The sequence below is a fragment of the Panthera pardus genome, unplaced genomic scaffold (genome assembly GCF_024362965.1).
Source record: "Panthera pardus isolate Hobbes unplaced genomic scaffold, ASM2436296v1 HiC_scaffold_6, whole genome shotgun sequence".
Lineage (NCBI taxonomy): Eukaryota > Metazoa > Chordata > Mammalia > Carnivora > Felidae > Panthera > Panthera pardus.
Window position 1 is genome coordinate 75,179,634 of NW_026526991.1, and position 15,095 is coordinate 75,194,728.

The 15,095-nt window shown below is 34.0% G+C and overlaps 1 protein-coding gene across 2 annotated transcripts in view; it reads left to right on the forward strand.

Annotated features, from left to right (window-relative positions):
• The window catches only part of CPNE8 (copine 8), a 232,092-nt gene that overhangs the window by 180,443 nt on the left and 36,554 nt on the right, over positions 1-15,095 (forward strand). For both annotated transcript variants that reach the window (XM_019452437.2, XM_019452438.2), the window contains exons 15-16: positions 5,949-6,130; positions 12,884-13,011. In XM_019452437.2, coding sequence (XP_019307982.1) covers positions 5,949-6,130; positions 12,884-13,011 — 310 coding nt within the window. The remainder of the gene's footprint in view (positions 1-5,948; positions 6,131-12,883; positions 13,012-15,095) is intronic.

The window sequence follows — 15,095 nt, forward strand, 5'->3', positions numbered from 1 at the left end:
ATCATTTGAAATGAGTGATTATGTATCCTAATAACTTAAATCTCATTATTTAACTTTTACCAGAATTTGCCATCAATTTATATTTATCTAGTTTTTCCCCCTAAATTACTTATTGTGCTTATGGCTCTCACATTATATTCCCTTTACTTCACACTTCTCTCAGTGACTCACATTGCACAAAATAGAATTTTCAGGTAAGAAAGAACCTTAGAGATCACTTACTCCAATCATCCTCTTATATAAATGAGGAAACTCATATTCATAAAATCATTTTACTAAATACATCTTGGCTTGTTAGTACTAGAATTAAGAATAGAGATGAGACCAAAATCTAATTGAACTCACCTTTGATTAAATATGAAGTTTATTCTTCAACACTATGATTTCAAGTTAATTATTTTTATTCATGTATTTTATTTAGTAAAACATGAAACATAGAATAAAACAAAGTCTAAATGATTTAAAACACTACTTTTATTCACTAATGAACATTAGCACAACTAGAAGAGCAAGAATCTATTGAATAGGAAGACACAAGCTACTGAAACTGACTTAAAAAGACATAGACAATCTGAATAGACCTATAATAAGAGATGGAATTTGTAATAAAAAAATACCCTCAAAGTTTATCAGGGTCCATGTCCATATAAGCTTCACTGGTGAATTCTACCAAATATTTAAAGAAGAGTTGCCATTAATTCTTCACAAACTCTGACGAAAAATAGAAAAGGAGAGAATACTTCCCAACTGATTCTATGAGGTTAGTATTACCTTGATATCAAAACTAGACAAAGAAAAGAAAAACTAAAGATCAATATCTTTTATGGGTATGGATATAACAATCCTCAATAAAACACTAGCAAACTGAATCCACCAACATATTAAGAAAATTATATATCCTAAGAAAGTAAAATTTATCTCAGGAATACAAGGTTGGCTTAGGATTCAAAAAGCAAATAACATACCATGTCAATAGAAGAAAATGTAAAAATCACATCATTCTCTCAATTGGTGCAGAAAAGAGCATTTGGCAAGGTCCAACATATTTTCATGATAAAAACACTTAACAAACTAGGAATTGAAATTGACTTACTAACCTTATGAAGGGAAAATATGAAAAACCCGTACCTAGCATAGCTTAATGCTTTCCCCTAAAATGAGGTATAGGGCAAGGATGACTGCTTCTGCCACTTCTGTTCAGCATTCTACTGGAAGTTGTAGTCATGGCGATCAGGCAAGATGAAATAAAAAAAAATCCAGGTTGGAAAGGAAGAAGTAAAACTATTTCTATTTGCAGATGACATAGTCTTGTGTACAAAAACCCTAAGGAATCAATTCACTAAAAATCTATTAGAACTAAGAAATGAACTTAGCAAGATGGAAAAATAAAAGATCAATATATAAAAACCCGGTCTTTTTCTATGTATTTCCAATGAAGAGTCTGAAAATGAAATTATGAAAATTCTATTGACAGTAGTATCAAAAGTAATGCAATACTTAGGAAAAATTTAACAAAGTGAGTGCAAAGTTTATACTCTAGAAACTATACTCTGAAAAAAATTATTGAAATAAATTAAAGATCTAAATAAATAGAAAAATATACAGTTTTCATGGATTGGAAAACTCAACTGTTAAGAGGACATTTCCCAAAGCAATCAACAGATACAATGCAATCTCAGTCAAAACCTGAAAGGCCTTTTTTGAATAAATGGATGATTCAAAAATTCATATCGAAGTTCAAGGGACACAGAAGAGCCAAAGCAGACATGAAAAGAGAGAACAGAGTAAGAATGTTCATACTTCCCGTTTTTGAAACTTACAGCAAAGCAACAGTAATCAAGACAGCATGATGCTGGTATAAAGATAGATATATAGTTCCATGAAGTTGAATGGCGATTCCAGGGATAAACCCATGAGACTAAGGTTAACTGATTTAAGAAAGGTGTCAAGACAATTCAATAGGGGAAAGAATAAATGGTCTTTATAACAAACAGTGCTGGGACAACAGGATAGCCACATGCAAATGATTGAAGTTCGACCTTTTTCTCATATCAAAAACAAAATTAACACAAACTAGATCAAAGACTTAAATGTATAAAAGGCTAAAAGTATAAACTATTGGAAGGAAACATAGGGATAGACCTTCATGATCTTGGATTTGACAGTTGATTCTTAAATAACATTAAAACACAAGTAACAAAAGAAAAAAAATTAAGTTGAACTCCATCAGAATAAAAATTCTTTTATTCTTCATAGGATACTATTAACTAAGTGAAAAGACAAACCCCAGAATGTGAGCAAATATTAGCAAGTCATACATCTCATAGGGGATTTGTATCTAGAACATATAAAGAACTCTTATAATTCAATAAAAAGACAAATAACCCAATTTAAAAATGGGCAAAGGTTCTGAATGACCTTTCTCCATAAAAGATGTACCCATGATCGTTAAGCACATGAAAGGATACTGAGTAAACTTAGGTATCAGGAAATGCAAATCAAAACTATAATGAGATAATATTTCACACCCACTAGAATGGCTATAATCCAGGCATAAGGAGTGTTGATGAGGATGTGGAGAAACTGGAAGCCTCATGCACTGTGTGTGAGAATGTAAAATGGTGCAGCCACCTTGGAAAATACATTGGCAGTTTTTCAAGTTGTTAAACATACAGTAACCATACGACCCAGAAATTTCACCCCTAGATGAATACACAAGAAAGATGAAAACATATGTCCACACAAAACCTTGTACACAAAAGATTATAGCAGCATAATAGCCATAATGTGGAAACAATCCAAATATTCATCAACTAATAAATGGTTTTCAAAATGTGGTATATTCATATAGGAGAATACTATTCAGGAATAAACAGGAATGAAATATGAAGTGCTGATACATAGTAGGACATAAGTGAACCTTGAAATCATCATGCTAAGTGAAAGAAGCTAGTCACAAAACACTACATATTAATCTATTTATATATAATGTCCAGAATAAGCAAATTAATAGAAACAGAAAGTAGATTAATCATTGTTTAGAGCTGGGCTGGATGGAATGATAAGGGAGCAATAGTGAATAGGTACAGTGTTTCTTTTTGAGGTAATAAAAATGTTCTAAAATCAGACTGATGGTTGTAATTATCTGTGAATATATTAAAAATCATTGAGTTGTACATTTCAAGTGGCTGAACTGTAAATTATGTGAATTATATATCAATAAAACTTCCTTAACAAGAATGTATTCAAGTGTGATTTTTTATAAAGGTATAATGTAACTCTAAAACAAAATCAAATATAAGTTTCATTATATCCAGTGTTTAAAGTATTACAAAATCCTTAAGTATAGAGTTCTAGCTATGAATAAACATTATGGAATCTGACTGCCTAGATTTACATTTGAATTTTATCAGTTTTTACTATGCCAGTAGGGGTAAGTTATTTAATCTGAAAAATGGGTACAATAAAATAGTACCCATGTTATAGGTTTGTTGAAGGACTTACCTTGAAGTAAGGTGTTCAATACATGTTAAATTCCCTGCTATCATAATTATTATTCATGTAACTCGGGCCCCAATGTTATCAACCTACCACAAGTTCATTTTCATATGCATTGTTGCAGATACAGAGATAATACAAACATGGTCCCAGATTCAAAGAATGGACAATTTGGCAAATTTTTAATTGCCAGATTTTGTGGTGCAGAACACAAGAGTCATTTGAGTAGGAGAAAAAAGACTATAAGTGTTGGAATAAACAAGGAAGGTTGTCTGGTGCAAATAAAACAAGCTGCAGAGAATGAAGTGAATTTCAGGACAAGGTGGCAATTGAGGCAGAGATAGGAAGGAAGATATCGTTAGTGATACAGTGAAGAGACTGGTCTGACACAGATGCCTGAAAGAAGTGACGTCCTTGCATGAGTGGGATCCAGCCCTGCTCTGCATGATAGGCGAAGATGTTTAGACATGCTAGGGTATGAGTGGTATTTGCATTTTAATTTTAAGTTATGATTTTCTTAATGAGATAGAATTAGTCGCCTTATTACAGCCAATAGGTAACAACTCTTCTTATATTTGAGAGTTGTGTTAGATAACCACTTAGTCAAGTAATGATATTGCTTCCCTGTGGCTCCAGTGGGCTTTTGACCAAGTGCAAAATTCTAATTTTAGAATAAAGTGTCAATGAAAAATTGCACCAGACAATTTAAACAGGCAAGGAAGACATTATTCAAGACTGTTGACATAGAGGAAAGTCTACTGGAGGTCGAGTCTACTGGGATATAGGGAAAAAATTGAACTCAACTCCTCAAAAACAAAAGGTGGGAGGGATTTTAAGTGCTTCTGTGATCTAATGAAAAAGTACTGAGGGACCTTACAGGGGTCATTGGCCTGTTTGCTAGTCAGCACTTATTGAAGCTAGGCTCCTACCTTCCCAAACAGACTAGGAGATAGGAGTGCTCTCTTTCTCCATGATTACATTTCAAAGGGATGTCTCCAGGTCCTAGAGAAAGACATCCCTGGGTAGTAGAAGATTTACATCTCAAAGGTGCAGAGAAAGAATTTATAATTGCAAGTTTTGTAAAGCAAATGCTCTAAGAAAAGGAAGGTCAGGGGTCTATATTTATGAAGAACTCTTTCCAAAGTTTAGTCAAATCGAGAGGAATGAATGTTAAGGCTATTTGGTCAGAAGATACTTTTTCAGAAATTTTGTCATGTGGGACCAGCCCTTGAATGCGGGTAATCCTTTGGAAATACAGCTGCATTTATGTAATGCATTATTTTTAGACCAAAAATGTTCTGTGTACAATTATATGTATTATAAACCAAGGGGATATCTCTTCTTAATTTTGTTTCTCTTTGGATCACAAGTGCTGATTATTATTTTTTTTTTTTTTTCTTATCAGAAAAGAACTGTGCCCTGAGGCTTTCCTTCTTCAGGCAATGTTTTAATGTAGAATTGAGCTTTATGTGCTATTACAAGTCCCATTTAGCTTTCCATTTTCACTTAAGAAACTAAGTGGACTTTCAAGCGGCCTTTGTGCTGGTAATTAGGACAACTCAATGTGAATCTCAATGTATTTGAGTGGTAGCACGTATATTTCTTTCTGACTCAAATTCATCTCTATTCAAATCCAACACCCTATAGAGTATAAGTATATTGAAATTTCAGAACCTTGTGGATGACCCAGACAGTAATAACAGTAGCAGTTAAGCCTTACATTTCTATGGAGCTTTGGTATTTTTAATCACTTCACACATAATCTCATTTTGTCCTTCAGTAAACACTGTGGTAGGATTTATTGCAGACGTTTTATAGGTGTTGTCTTGAAAATTCTGAGACTGGACTTTGAGCCTTCTGACTCTCAGTTTAATGTATAGTTAGAAACAGTGAAGAATTTTTCAAATACAGATATTTAATTAGCTTGAATTTGAAAATCGCTATGCTTTCTTTTCTTTAAGTGATTAAATTGGGATATTTCTCAAATATTCAATTTATGTTTGTAACAGAACTTTAGGAAGCTTTGTAATTATTGAAGCCCATTAAATTATTTGAGTCCTTTAATTATAGGTATAAGGATTCAAGGCAAAGGCACATGATTTTTTAAAAATAAAGATGACAATAAAATCAGTTTAACAAAAGTATTTAAATACTTCTTCTGTAAATGAGATTCAAAAATAGCCTGTGGCATTGACAGTGAGGAATAATTTCTGACAAAATCTGCATATGCTTTGGCATATCTTTGGAAAACTTTCTACATGTCTGTATAATGTAATAACTATTTCTATGTTAATATCCATCCAAAAAGAAACTATTTGACATAGTATGGATGTAGGCAGAAAACATAATTTTAAGTATTTCATTCTGAAATAGACATCAAGAAAATGTTGTCAAGAAAATGACATCTTTACTCTAATCAGTTATGTTTGAAATATTTTTTCTGTCATCAGGCAACCCTGCCCAGCCCACTTCTCTCCATTACATGAATCCTTACCAACTGAATGCCTATGGAATGGCCCTGAAAGCAGTGGGAGAAATCGTTCAAGATTATGACAGTGATAAAATGTTCCCAGCTCTAGGTTTTGGTGCAAAACTGCCTCCAGATGGAAGGATATCTCATGAATTTGCTTTGGTAAGAGTACATCACAAGGATTTGATCTTTTGAAAAAAATAATATCTTTTAATGTTGGTTCACTACTTATGCTTTAGTCAGTCACGTAGCAACTCTTTTGACTATAGACTCAGCTCAATTTTGCAAAATGATTGATTTAGAAGTGTGATATAATGGAAGAAAAAGACAGTGAAATAGATTAGTAATAAATATATCTATAGTGCATCTGGTTTCAGAGGGTCTAATCTGGTTGTCTATTGCTATATGACGAACTCCTTAAAAGTTAGAGGCATAAACCAACACTATTTCATATACTCATAATTTTGGAGTCAGGAATTTAAGCAGAATACAATAGGAAATGATATATTTCTTCAAGATGTCTGGGGTCTTAAGTAGGATGCCTTGATTGGCTAGAGGTGGCTGGAATTGTTGACTAGAACCATATATCTGGGCTTCATTTTGGCTGTTGGTTGGATTGCTCAGTTCTTCTCCATATCATGTGTTCTAGGGCCAGCATGTCCCCTAAGATGGCTTCTTTGCTCATATCTGATACTCAAGATGACTGAAATAGCTGAGTTGCCTGGACATCTCTCCCTTTTTCAACATATGACCTGCCCATGTGGTTATCATGGACCTCAGCACAGTATGGCCATCTCTTGGTAGTCAGATTTCTTACATGGCAGCCAGCTTCCCCAGAATGAGCATTCTAAAAGGCTGAGGCAGAAACTGCAGGGCTCTCTATACCATAGCATTAGAAATCCCAAAAAGTTGTTTTTGCTAAATTCTCTTAGTCAAGCAAATCACTAAGGCCAGCCAAGTTTCAAAGTAACCTTCACCTCTCAATGGGAGGCTCTCTCAAAGAATGTGTGACTATCTTAACCTACCATGTTCAAATTTAAAGGATTAGTTATGACTAAAATTAATTTCTTTTAATGTGAAGCAATAATTGTGGCTATAATTATGATTTCAATAGAATGGAATAGATATGACTGAAATAAATATTTATCTAGTTAATGTTTACATAGATCTAGTCCATATTTTGTGATTGAAGATAAGCAATGTTGATAATTGAAGATAATGCACTCTGTTTTCCAAATAAACTCTACAAAGATAATGCTTATACACCCAGTCAGCCTTATTCTCCCTGTACTTTCTGATCAAATAATGGGAAAATCAATATAGGAATGGTTGCCTGTCATTTTGGAAAAACTTTGGCTTTTTCTGTTTAGAAGTGCTTCCCTACCCTCTATACATTTCAGGAGTAAATCCTTGCATCCCCATTATCTTTGTAAGTCTTTGCTGTTTTTATTCATGTTACAGAAGCAATGCATAATCAGAGATTTTTTAGAAATTCTGCAAGCAAAATAAAAATAATAATACTACCATTTTTTGAGTAATTACTGGGTGTCAAGCCAAATATTTACAATCATTTTCTTATATGGTCTTCATAAAATTCCTATGTGGTAGGTATATCATGACTGTCACATTGCACCACTCTAGGAAGTGTCAGTCATATTGAATATAGTTAAAGAGTGTCCCATGTGTTGTATAATTCAGCTTAGGGTCACAGGAATTAACCAGGATTCCAGAAGACAGGACTTGAACCCAGATCAGTCTTATTTTAGAATACATGCTCTTTAACTACTACTAAAGCAAATTTTATAACAGTACCTATATGAATCCCACCTCTCAGATATGTGCTTTTTAACACCATGATAGAGTATGATTATGATACATACATATGCACACACACACTTCCTGAAGCTTTTGTATGATTAGATTTAAACTTCCTTAAATATCTTTTAAGAGCAGTATTTTTACATTTTTATTTCTATACTTATCCTTGCTTATCTATTCCATTGCCCACACAATTTCAGGAAAGGTTGCTGGAGGCTTTAATTCTTTCTTCCATGAAATAGCCCACATGCCACATTCCCACTGTCATATAAAAATAAATATCTATTGGGATTTTGTTGTGTCTTAGAGAATTAAAATCTCCCAGAAACTTATAAAACCATGAAAATCACTCATGTGATGCTAAGTCTTAAGTGCTTCAGGAAAAAGGTCATGAGCTATTTTAAAGCTTAAGAAAGAGAATAATTATGTTAAACTAAATGGGGCTTATTAATTTTTCCTTCCATACATTTCTTCTCACCCTTGTGTATGGTTTTTTTTTCCCTTTTATCTCTCTCTCTAAACCTCTCATTTTCTGCTTTTCCTACTTCCAAATTCTTTCCTCACAACAAAACCGATGCAAATATCTATTGCCACGGAAGGATTTTTTTTTTATTATTTGCATCTTAAAAGTTCTTGAACCCAACTCAAATACTTACAGGATAGAGATCATACCCCTTTAAAGTTATGAAAAATAGTCCCCCAAATTGAAGATGAAAACAACACTGATGATAGCGCATGAACTTTAACATTACTAACTGATTAATTTTTTCAAAGCACTTTTGTTTTCTTGGGTAAATAAGACAGGTAAGACTTAAGTAGGTCTTCAAAGAGTTAGTATTTGATTTGATTTTTTGCTAAACTATTCTGTTAACTTCATCCTTAACTGTCTCTAGGTGCTGAAATGGCAAATAGAAAAACTGTCCCATATCAATCTAACAACTAATATACTCTGTAATCCCAACAAACCCTCATATTTTCATGGTAAGAATTTGTGATGTGTATTCATAAATATTAATCTATTTATCACACTGAGTTCAAGTAATCTTTCAGTTAGCAAGGGAGGCCTTCTTAAAAATTAAATAACCCCTCATTGGTGAGTTTAGGGCTAACACAAATGTTGAAAGTTGAACATAAAAACTTATTTTTTTATGTTTTCTTTGCTGTTAATCCAAAGGGTCTCAGATAAACCCCAGCTTTTTATTTGAAATATGAATAAGAATATATTCATGTATTCCATAGTGGAAAAAGAACAGGGAATGGGAAAAGGAAAGGAAGAATGTGCTGGTACCCACCACATTAGCACAAATGTTGTGAAAAGGAGTCATTGCTCTCCTCCCATTGTGATTTTGATGACTCCTTAAGGTGTTATAACGGAAAATATAATAGCATAATAGTGTGGAGCTTTAGAGGAAGTATTTGTAATGGGCATGAGGCCAGTGACCCTTAAAGGAAAGTCTCCTGCAATGATCAATAGAGAAATGGTACACCTGTCCAAGTGATTTTTCATACTAGATCTCGAAAAGTGCTGGCCTACTTTTCACTTATCTTGTCATTTATAGATATCTGCACAATTTAACATGTGTGTGTGTTGTCATCCATCTAGATGCTAACAATCTGGGGCGTCTGGGTGGCTCAGTTGGTTAAGCATCCGACTTTCAGCTCAGGTCATGATCTCATGGTTCGTGAATTCGAGCCCTGCATTGGGCTGTGTGCTAACAGCTCAGAGCCTGGAGCCTGTTTCAGATTCTGTTTCCCTCTCTCTGTCTCTCTGCCCCTCCCTGGCTCTCACTGTCTTTCTCTCTCAAAAATAAAAATAAACATTTAAAAAAAAAATTTTAGATGCTAACAGTTTAACAAGCAAGGGTCTTAACACTGTATGCATAAAATACAAGCTCAACAGATGTTTATTTATTGAATAAAAGGGAGACTTTTCCCCACAGTAAGCAATCTCTGGGCAGCAGCAGATACATTTCAAAGAGTAAAGTAAAAACTCCTTAGAGCTTCTGTTCAACATTTTGTCAGCTTGTTAGGCCTGCTGAAAAGTATTATAGGTTCTAGGCAGCAGCAGAGACTATATATAGTCTTCTCTTTTAGAACTGAATCTAAATATTCAGTACAATCTTTCAGGGAACCAAATGGAGGGGAAAATGGAGAAGGGCCCAACTCCCTCCCCACACTTAAGTCTGCACTGTGGGAGTAGTGCTCGTTTCAAATTCTGCTCTTTATGTGCTATGTGTTCTACAAATTAACATTCATTATTTTATAAATGGAAAAGGTTGTTAATTAAAATGGAAATATAAAATAGGGCATCCACTGCCCCCTTCATTAATAAACAACAAAATTGAATGCACTTATTTTCAAAAATATCCTGTGCTTTTGGGCTAGTTGCACACATGAGCTCATTTTAATTTGTTTTAACAAGTAAAAACTAATTGCTTGTTAGTAATTAGTAACTAACACATAATTGGTTTGTGAAAGGAGTTTTAAACAGACTTAAAAAAATCTTTGTGTAACTCATTATAACTTTGTTATTAAAAGGAAAATCTCATTTTAATAGCTGTAAATTATTTTAAATAATCCTGATATCATGCCAAGCATATATTAAAAAGTGTATAATTTTACATCATAAATATTTTTATCATCCAACTCGTATGAGGAATTCTTAGAGCAATTTATTACAGAATTAGGACTAATGCAGAAATCAGTGCTTTATAATTTTTTTTTAATGTTTATTCACTTTTGTGAGACAAAGAGCATGAGCAGGGGAGAGGCAGAGAGAGAGGAGAACACAGAAATCGAAGCGGGCTCCAGGCTCTGAGCTGTCAGCACAGACCCCGACACAGGGCTCGAACCCACGAACTGTGAGATCATGACCTGAGCCGAAGTTGGACGCTCAACTGACTGAGCCACCCAGGTGCCCCAGAAATCAGTGCTTTAAATATTCCATAATGATGAATAGAACATCCACTAATTATCTTTCCACTAAGAAATAAAATGGTGAGAAAAATGGTGACCTTGTAATTTCGGTTCCACAGGAATACAGAAAATATATTATTTTCTAGAAATATAAACCCTTAGTCAAAATGTTAAAAGGATAATGAAAAAGTTGCTCAGAACCATCTTGGTTTGTATTTCTCACCCTAAAGGCAGATATGGAATACATTTTTATATGCTAAAAATCAATAATGAGTTTTAATTTTAATCAGCTTCATATCTGATTAAAGGAAAGAACACCGTAAAATTTTGTTTAAAGGAAGGTTAAATAGGTCAGCTCAGATTAACATCAAAAGCAATCATTAACTGCTTTGTGCTAAATATTAAGCTTTTACATTATAATTTCAATCAATTAATGTAACCAATTGTATAATATAAAATTATAAAGAGGTCTATATTATTATAAATTATAAGAGGGCTTTTATTATTTTTATGTTTTTAAAAATTGACATGATAGTTAATGAATAAAAAATTTGATGAAAAGACAAAATTAATAGGAAAAAGTGGGTAAAAAATTCCTCTCTCATAAATGGCAAAATTGAAGTGGTTGAAATAACTTTGGGGCACAGTTATCTAAGCTCTCAGTGCCTTAGTTTCTTCATTTGTAATGTGGAGATAATGACAATACTTTATCTGCTTTTTTTAGGGTTGTTATAAAATCTATATAATACATATAAATGCTTTAGTGTAAAGCTTAGTATATAAAATTCAACAAATTTTAGTATAAATGGCCAGTGATTGTTCAGATATAAACATGCATCATGAAATTATTATTAACTATGTTTAAATATAATTAAGGTCTCTAGTGTTTTAAAATGTATCTATAGTTTTTAATACTTCTCCCCTTTCAGACGTGGAGCCTAACTCCCCTTCCCTTGAGCATAGGCTATACTTAGGGATGCATTTTAGCAAATAGATTAAAGTAGAAGTGATGGTGTGCATCTTATGAGACTGGCTTATAAAGGGCATTGGGGCTTCCTTCTTGCTGTCTTCTTGGATTGCTCATTCTGAGGAAGTTTGCTGCCATGTTGTAAGAACACTCAAGCAGCCCTGCAGAGAGACCATGTTGACCTCCTGCCGGCAGCCATTTAAATGAGCCTTCTTGGAAGCAGATTCTGCAACTCTGGTTAAGCTCTCAGGTGTCCAGGTTGGCATACTGACTGCAAACTCATGAGAAATGCCAAACAAGAACCATCCATTAAGCTGCTGCTGACACCCAAAAGATGTTGAGATAAGAAATAATTACTGTTTTAAACCACTAACTCTTGACGTAATTTGCCACAAAGCAATAGATAACTAATATACTGCTTCATGTTATTTGTTAAATCTGGTCTAGGAGAATTAACCCTCAAGCATTTAAGGTATGGAAAAGCTGGTCTAGGTCTCCAGGTGTAAAGTTGCCCTTCTAGGTGCCATCTCCAGAATAAGAACCTAATGGCAAGCTCATTTCCCTTAAAGAACATGGATGATTCTTTGATTCTATTCCTTTTACCTTGTCTTGACATTTCTCACACCAAATTGCATTCCTTCTCTGCTTGGGGTTATTGCAACATGAAAATGTGCATGTGGCAGACGTTTCATAGTTTTCCTTCTATGAGGTAAAACTGAATGGATAGCAATTTTTTTCTTGATTTTAATAGATATCACTGCAGAAAACTCAGAAAAGACTAATAGTTTAAAGAATGAAAAAAAGCCACCAATTATATGTAATCACCCAGAGTTAACCACTGTTAATATTTACTTCTTTTCAGGATTTTTGTATGTTCTTCTCTACATATTCACAGACATGTGTAAAATGAAGCCATTAATTATGGAATGTTGTGATATTCAGCTTCTCAAGATTATTTAGAATTTTCTGCGGTTCTTTTTATGAAGAGTATCAGTTTTTAATGACTATATATTAGATTCATCATATCATAATCTACATAATATATTGTAATCTGTTGTTGACCACTTAATTTATTATGTTTTGCTATGATATTAATGTGCTTCCAAAAAATCTGTGCTTCCAAAAAATCTTTGAGAAACATATCGTTTCTCTTTTTCATTTGATCTTTATAGACACTATTAACTTTTACTCTTTTTTGCCTGTAAATTCTGCAGAATGGAAACCCTCAAAATCCCTACTGTGATGGCATTGAAGGAGTCATGGAGGCTTATTATAGGAGTCTGAAATCTGTACAACTGTATGGGCCAACCAACTTCGCTCCTGTAATTAATCATGTAGCAAGGTAAGTGGACAGAGACAAGATGTTTATCCCAGTGTCCCAGACAGCAGTGAAATTATATTATTGTTACCATGACTCCACAAATGAAAAGTATTTTCTTCTAATTTACCTCTAAGAAAATGAGGAAAAAGATACAGTGGGAAGAGTCTCCACTGAGCTATTGTAATACTTTGCTGAGAACTTTACAGCAAAATCTCAAGTGAAGAAATATACACTTAGTTATTATCAGAACCTGTATTTGTTCAACCAAGAAAAATGTTCTATTCTTTGAAAAGGCAGCCATGAGAGCAATAACAAGATCGATTATGATCTCAATGGTGTAAATCATTCAATCTAATATCACATCCCATGGTAACATAGAAGTAATAAGAGACCAAATTCCATGAAGACAACTAAAGTCTTTCAGTGATAATATAGGGCACATTATTTTAACCACTCTGAAATTAATATAATAGCTAATTTTAAGAATTCCCAGAGCTTTACCTGTATATAGTACATAGTATTGAGTTCAGAATATAATTGCTTATGATTCCAACTACATATTCTAGAAAAAAATTTAAATGTAAAAATGTACACACTTATCATTTTCTTCATCAGTGTATAAACAAATAAGTTAGACACCACTTTTAAAATCCCTAAAAAGTTTGACCCAGTTGCAGATCCTATGAAACACTGCCTTATTTTTAGAAAATTTAAAAAGTGTAGCTTTTGTGTCCTTCCAAATATGTAGTAAGAACGTGAAAATACACTGCATTTGGATAATTTTATCAATGCACAAAGGTGATATGAAAACTCAGTTCTCTGTTTAAAGGTTCTGGTACTGAATCATCTCCATACTGGACATCATGAGTGACTTAAATGTGTTCTACTTTCCATTATCTGGGACATAGACAAGATACTAAAATACCCCTGTATTGGGGCTGACCTCAGTGGAACTCTGCTGTGGAAGTCCACCTCAGGTTGACAATGATACATTGATGACCATTTTCTGAGTGTTTTTGAAATATTAGCTCAGGTTTTTGAAATATTTCCACCCACAATCTGTTTTAAGTTATGAATTTTACATCTCAACTCTGGACACAAACAACTAAAAAAAAGGATTATTTATGGAATAATACTTATCATATATTTCCTTTTTATTTCTATGGTGTCCTATTATTTTATTTCTATGGTGTCCTAATATATAATTTATTGTCAAATTGGTTTCCATACAACACCCAGTGCTCATCCCAACAGGTGCCTTCCTCAATGCCCATCACCCACTTTCCCCTCTCCCCACCCCCCCAATCAAGCCTCAGTTTGTTCTCAGCTTTTAAGAGTCTCTTATGGTTTGCCTCCTTTCCTCTCTGTAACTTTTTTTCCCCCCTTCCCCTCCCCCATGGTCTTCTGTTAAGTTTCTCGGGATCCACATATGAGTGAAAACATATGGTATCTGTCTTTCTCTGCCTGGCTTATTTCACTTAGCATAACACTCTCCAGTTCCATCCATGTTGCTACAAATGGCCATATTTCATTCTTTCTCATTGCCAAGTAGTATTCCATTGTATATATAAACCACATCTTCTTTATCCATTCGTCAGTTGGTGGACACTTAGACTCTTTCCATATTTGACTATTGTTGAAAGTGCTGCTATAAACATTTTGGTACAAGTGCCCCTATGCATCAGTACTCCTGTATCCCTTGGGTAAATTCCTAGCAGTGCTATTGCTGGGTCATAGGGTAGCGCTATTTTTAGTTTTCTGAGGAACCTCCACACTGTTTTCCAGAGCGGCTGCACCACTTTGCATTCCCACCAACAGTGCAAGAGGATTCCCATTTCTCCACATCCTCTTCAGCATCTAGTCTCCTGATTTGTTCATTTTAGCCACTGTGACCAGCTTGAGGTGGTATCTGAGTGTGGTTTTGATTTGTAATTTCCCTGATGAGGAGTGACGTTGAGCATCTTTTTATTTGGCCATCTGGATGTCTTCTTTAGAGAAGTGTCTATTCATGTTTTCTGCCCATTTCTTCACTGGATTATTTGTTTTTCGGGTGTGGAGTTTGGTGAGCTCTTTATAGATTTTGGATACTAGCACTTTATCCAATA